The 5,817-nt window shown below is 38.1% G+C and overlaps 1 protein-coding gene across 1 annotated transcript in view; it reads left to right on the forward strand.

Annotated features, from left to right (window-relative positions):
- LOC109847618 (phospho-2-dehydro-3-deoxyheptonate aldolase 1, chloroplastic-like) overlaps positions 1-5,378 on the forward strand; it is a 6,153-nt gene extending 775 nt beyond the window's left edge. Inside the window, exons 2-6 of the mRNA XM_020416849.1 lie at positions 5-140; positions 621-898; positions 2,490-2,766; positions 3,121-3,366; positions 4,868-5,378. Coding sequence (XP_020272438.1) covers positions 5-140; positions 621-898; positions 2,490-2,766; positions 3,121-3,366; positions 4,868-5,143 — 1,213 coding nt within the window. The 3' untranslated portion in view covers positions 5,144-5,378. The remainder of the gene's footprint in view (positions 1-4; positions 141-620; positions 899-2,489; positions 2,767-3,120; positions 3,367-4,867) is intronic.

The raw sequence follows: 5,817 nt of genomic DNA on the forward strand, positions 1-5,817 counted from the left end.
GAAGGGCGTTCCTTCTTCAGGGAGGCGATTGCGCTGAGAGCTTCAAGGAGTTCAATGCTGATAATATCAGGGATACTTTCAGGGTTCTGCTGCAGATGGCCGTTGTCCTCATGTTTGGAGGCCAGATGCCTGTCATCAAGGTGAGGTTTTGGTGCCTTTGGTTTTGATTGAATCTCTGGCTCCTGATTCTGCTAGGGTTTGACTGATTTCTGTTTTGATATGGATGTGCAAACCCAAAAAAAAAAAAAGAAAAAAGGCGATTTTGAAGTAATTAGACGTTTCTCAAGAACTTGCCTTCAAATATCAGTGGCAGTTGATATTTCCAGATAAGAATGTTTTCCATGGCTAATTGGGGGGAAAGTTCATCATTTTCTAAAATTGGAAGTACTTGCACGTTTCTCAAGTGCTCAGCTTCAAATATCACGGCAATTACGTATTCAGTGATTATGCATGTTTTGATTAAAAACAAAATGGGAATTGTAGCCCTTAAAGAGCAATTGTTCATTCTCATAATTTCTGTATGACAATAACTTTTAGCTTACTGTAGAATTGAGCTGAGTTGAACTGCACTCTAGTTTGAAACTTCTGAATGACTGCTTAGCCCGTCATCCATTCAACAGGTAGGGAGGATGGCGGGTCAGTTTGCGAAGCCAAGGTCCGACCCATTTGAGGAGAGGGATGGGGTAAAGCTGCCAAGCTACAGGGGAGACAACGTCAATGGTGATGCTTTTGATGAGAAATCACGGATTCCCGATCCACAAAGGATGAACACTGCCTACAGCCAGTCCGTTGCAACTCTCAATCTCCTACGGGCTTTGGCAACTGGAGGTTATGCTGCCATGCAGAGAGTCTCAGAGTGGAATCTCGACTTCACTGAGAACAGCGAGCAAGGGGACAGGTATGTATCATGTTCGTCCTATTGTTTGAGCGTGGGCTGATCGTGTAAAAAAGGTTTTTATCTACTAAATGTTTGAAAGTACATTTCTACACCTAACCACGAAGAAATTGCTCTTCGCTAGTCATAGCTTTTACTTGGATAAACTTCACTTGATAATGTTAAATTCAACAAATTTAACTATGGTGTAATATGCTTTTTGACACGTGTAGAAGAAGATGAATTTGGAAATAAGAAATGGAAATTATTTTTTGGTTATATATCGACTGGATGGATGCTTAAAAACTTACATAAGTTTAGCTCTCTGATGTGTCATTAAGACATAAACCTAACCACCTCAGAGTTCCATTGCTCAATATGATGATTTTTACTTACGCCCTCCAATTCTTTTAATTAAGAAAAAAACTCTGGGGAGGGATACTTATAAATACTTGATAATAGGCAAGTTCTTGATTTTAAGAGTTGATATTAATTCCAATGTGATTAATACATGTGAATTCAAAGTTGTCATGGAAAGAACCTGTAGGAAATTTACCCTTTTTTATCACAAGGAATATAAATTGGACTTCGGTTTTCAGTCACAGCTATGCCATATCATTTCTACTTTCTCTCATTACATCTGTTCCATGTCTGTCTTGAACTTATATCTTCTCTTTACCAAATGGTAGATATTGACAAGATTTATTTTGGATGTTTGTTTTTTGGAGACATTGATATTTCTAAATTTCTAGTTTTATCTCATTTCTGAGAGGTGATATTTTATTCTTTATCATTCTTTTGGAGCCATGAGAGGTTCAACTTCAAGTTGTTGTTGTAAGAAATGTCTATAAAAGTAACTAGATATTTATATGGGCAAAACATCCTACACAAAAAACATGTGGTGATAACTGATTCACATATGCCAAACATGATAAGAATAGCAGACATTTATCCATCTCACGTGGTATCAAATATGTCCAGGGAAGAAATTTGGTTCCTTCCCGAAAACTAAAAGGTTGTACATGGGTCCAAATTATCTGCACTTTTTATCTTAATTTTGCAATAGAAAGAGTCTGGACCGCTGTTCAAAACAGGACTGAAATGACATGTTCTGTGTCTGGGAAGAGATTTTATATGTGACTTGGTAATGGTCATAATAGTGAACTGTACAAGTATGTAGTAGAGTAATGGAAGAATATGGTTTTTTAGTTGGAGCTTGGAAGCTCACATGCTTCAATTTTGGGTGCTCCAGGAGCTGTATTGTAGAATATGTGGCCGGAAGAAACTCAAAAAATAAGAGCATAAATTACCATAGGAGTAGAAAAGAAACACCTATGTCTTATCATCCATATAAAAATCAACCGAAGAAATTTCTGATGTTCCTGCTCAATTTTAGTTTGTCATAGATATTAACAAATACCCATCTGGAGACCACTCTATATAGGTTGTTCTCGTCAGAATTTTCACTGGAGAACTGGAGTGACAATGCAAAATGCGGGATAAGACAATGGATCTGTGAAATCCTGTCCTTAATTAGTACAGATTGGTTGTGATCCGGATGAAATTAGCTAGTCAGGCTCAAACTCCTTTCATAATATTTTTCTGCAAAAAATAGGTACCTGGAATTGGCAAATCGCATTGACGAGACCCTAGGTTTCATGGCTGCAGCCGGGCTCACACTCGACCACCCCATCATGAAATCCACTAATTTCTGGACATCTCATGAATGTCTGCTCCTCCCTTATGAGCAAGCACTCACTCGTGAGGACTCCACCACCGGCCTCTACTATGATTGTTCAGCCCACATGCTCTGGGTTGGCGAAAGAACTCGCCAGCTTGATGGAGCTCATGTCGAGTTCGTCCGAGGCATCGCCAATCCCCTTGGCATCAAGGTATTGATGAGCATTCTTTAAATTGTTAGTTGCACATAGACCCCTTGCACTATCATTCTTCCAAACTTACTACGCATGTAGTTTCATTGCTGCAGATAGACCTCTTGCGTTAAACTTTTTGGGCTTTTTTACCCTCAACTAAGACTCTCAGTAATTGCACCCTTGGCAATATGTGCCAAAAATTCATGTAGGATAAAAGAGTAAAAAAACTTAAATCGAGGTTCATCCGCAACAATGTAATTGCAAGGATAGTAAGTTCAAAACAACAATACTACAGTGGTCTATGTGTAATTAACTGTTTCTTTAAATGTATTTTGATTGCTTTCATATTAACACAAGGAATGATGGGTGTAGGCAAGTGATAAGATGGATCCAAAGGAGCTGGTGAAGTTGATTGAGATCTTGAACCCACAGAACAAAACAGGAAGAATCACTGTTATCACGAGGATGGGATCGGAGAATATGAGAGTGAAGCTGCCTCATCTGATTAGGGCAGTGAGAGGAGCAGGACAGATTGTTACTTGGGTTAGTGATCCGATGCACGGGAATACAATCAAGGCTCCCTGTGGCCTCAAGACTCGTTCTTTTGACGCGATTCGGGTATGCTAATCATCTCCCTTCCTTTCTCCTTACGCAATTCCTTCTTTCTAAATTAATGGAGCAATTGCAAAAAGAATTTATAGAGCAAGTAGTTTCTGATCTTTACTCCTTTCAGTGCTTGTCATTTCACAGAGTTGAGAATTTTATTTTACTGTTTTCTTTCAAATGCTAATGCACAATTGTCCTTTACACAATATAAAGTTTGATAGTCTTTTCCTCTATCTAAATGAGCAATTGTCGAAAGAATTTGTAAGAGCATGCAGTTTTCCAATATTTTCTCTTTTCTGTGCTTCTCTTTTTCATTTCCACGTTTCAGAGCTAATTTTACGCACGCATAATGGGATATGAAGTATTAATCTTTCACTTTCTCTTTTTGATAAGTGAGCTGCTGAATAACCAACGATTTATTCTGGTGGGCCTAGCATGTCAGAACTTGTGTTATCATATTATTGATCTCTAATTCCATATGTTTACTTTAGGAAGTCTGGCAGATTCCTTTGAGTCTACAAAGAGATGTTCTATCTGCTATTGTAGGATCCACATATTATTTAGGTGGAATGTTAGCTGTTCAATCTTGTTACTCTACACTAACTTGTGGATTGGATATCAAAAGGTCTTCATGCGAAAGTTCTTACAGGCTAGAGTAGTTTCTTAGGCCACCTCGACAGTTGTTAGATAAGATGTGTGGTTAAAAAATTAATAGTAGATAGAACAGTTTAGTGTAGTATATTTCAATACCCAGAATCTCAATTTTTATTTGAACATTCTCGTGTATTCTTTAAAAGTATGAGGGGTTTCTTTTGAATGTTTTACTTCAACTATCAAGATGTTAATTTGGTCAATCTGTTCTATTATAATCAAAATCGCCAGCATTTTTTTAGGTCTCAGAGTTTATGTCTATATATGTTAGCTGAAGATCCATCATATTTTTAAAGAAGTCATATGAGACTATAGAATTATGATAAAACTGATTGCAATGCATCTGGATTGGGTTTTTGAATATTTTTACTTCGAACATCAGTCTAGACTAATCATTTACTGAATAGGTAGAAGCCATGCGAGACCATAGAATTATAATGTGCTATTAATCTCGTTGTTTATTTTTGGTTATTTTGACCATCCTTGTTAGCCTGTACTGAATAGATTTCTTCACTCAAATATCATTTTAGCTACATTGCTGGAAACAAATGCCAGCATATTAATTTTCATTTTTGTTCATAAGACAGCTGCTTTAAAAGCACTCCATATATGTCATTCTGTTGTTAGGTAAAAGATAAACATTCTTGTAGGTTCCCGGTTTGGTCTTCATATGTTTTGATTTGAGATTTTTACACATGCTTTAGGTACCCGGTTTGCATTCAGTCCATGTATTTATATTTATTTATTAGACAGGTTCCATTACAGTAATTTGATCTCCGTTTCTCATTTGAACTTATCATTTAGCTCAAGAAACTCCTAACCTCAGCTGTACATAATCCCTTCCTGCTATTATGACATACAGGCAGAGCTGAGGGCATTCTTTGATGTACACGATCAAGAGGGTAGCCACCCCGGTGGAGTTCACCTGGAGATGACTGGGCAAAATGTGACCGAGTGTGTTGGTGGGTCCCGAACTGTCACCTTCGATGACCTGACCTCTCGCTATCACACCCACTGTGACCCAAGATTGAACGCATCTCAATCCCTCGAGCTCTCCTTCCTCATTGCTGAGAGACTCCGCAGGAGGAGGCTCCTCTCGCAAGCTCAGCTGCCAACCAGTCCAGCCTTTAGGTTCTAAGTATGGAGTTTCTTGTTTATTTTTTATTTTTTATGTCAGTGCGTATGTCAGCTCTATAACTTGTCTGAGTAGTACTGGTGAGATATATGTACGTATCAGCTCTGAGAAATGTCTCTGGCCATCGAAAAGTTAATAAAGTCACTATTGGATGAGTTTTGTGAGTCTGTGGTTCATCGAACGTTTGCAAGATGGTCTTTTTAGTAATAGAATTCTACGAAGCATGCTGATGCTGCCTTGTTTGTTGTCTTTTCTGTATGGTTCTCTGCTCTGCAGTTTCTCCCCTCACGATAGACCTGTGGGTATTGTTAGCGCCTATGACTAAATTTGGAATAAAACCGATAAATCTATTAGATAGCTAAAGTGTTGTATTTTTAAAAAAATTTCAAGTTTAGCTGCTGTACATTTATGAAACGTTGTGCTTAAAGCAATATTTAGCTTACTTCGGTGCAATGATCCCAAGACCAAACTACTTCCAGGAACAATAGTACAGTACACTAGTGCATGCACTGCCCAAGTACTGTTAAGATCTCCCCGATCTATAAGACATTTCAGTCAAGGCAAAGATCTCCTCGATCTGTTAAACCTTTCGGTTCAAAAACCATTTGGTTAAAACCTTTCGGTTCAGGCAAAGATCTCATTGATCTGTTAAAACCTTTCGGTTACAAAAACCTTTC

Source organism: Asparagus officinalis, chromosome 7 (assembly GCF_001876935.1).
Source record: "Asparagus officinalis chromosome 7, Aspof.V1, whole genome shotgun sequence".
Taxonomy (NCBI): domain Eukaryota; kingdom Viridiplantae; phylum Streptophyta; class Magnoliopsida; order Asparagales; family Asparagaceae; genus Asparagus; species Asparagus officinalis.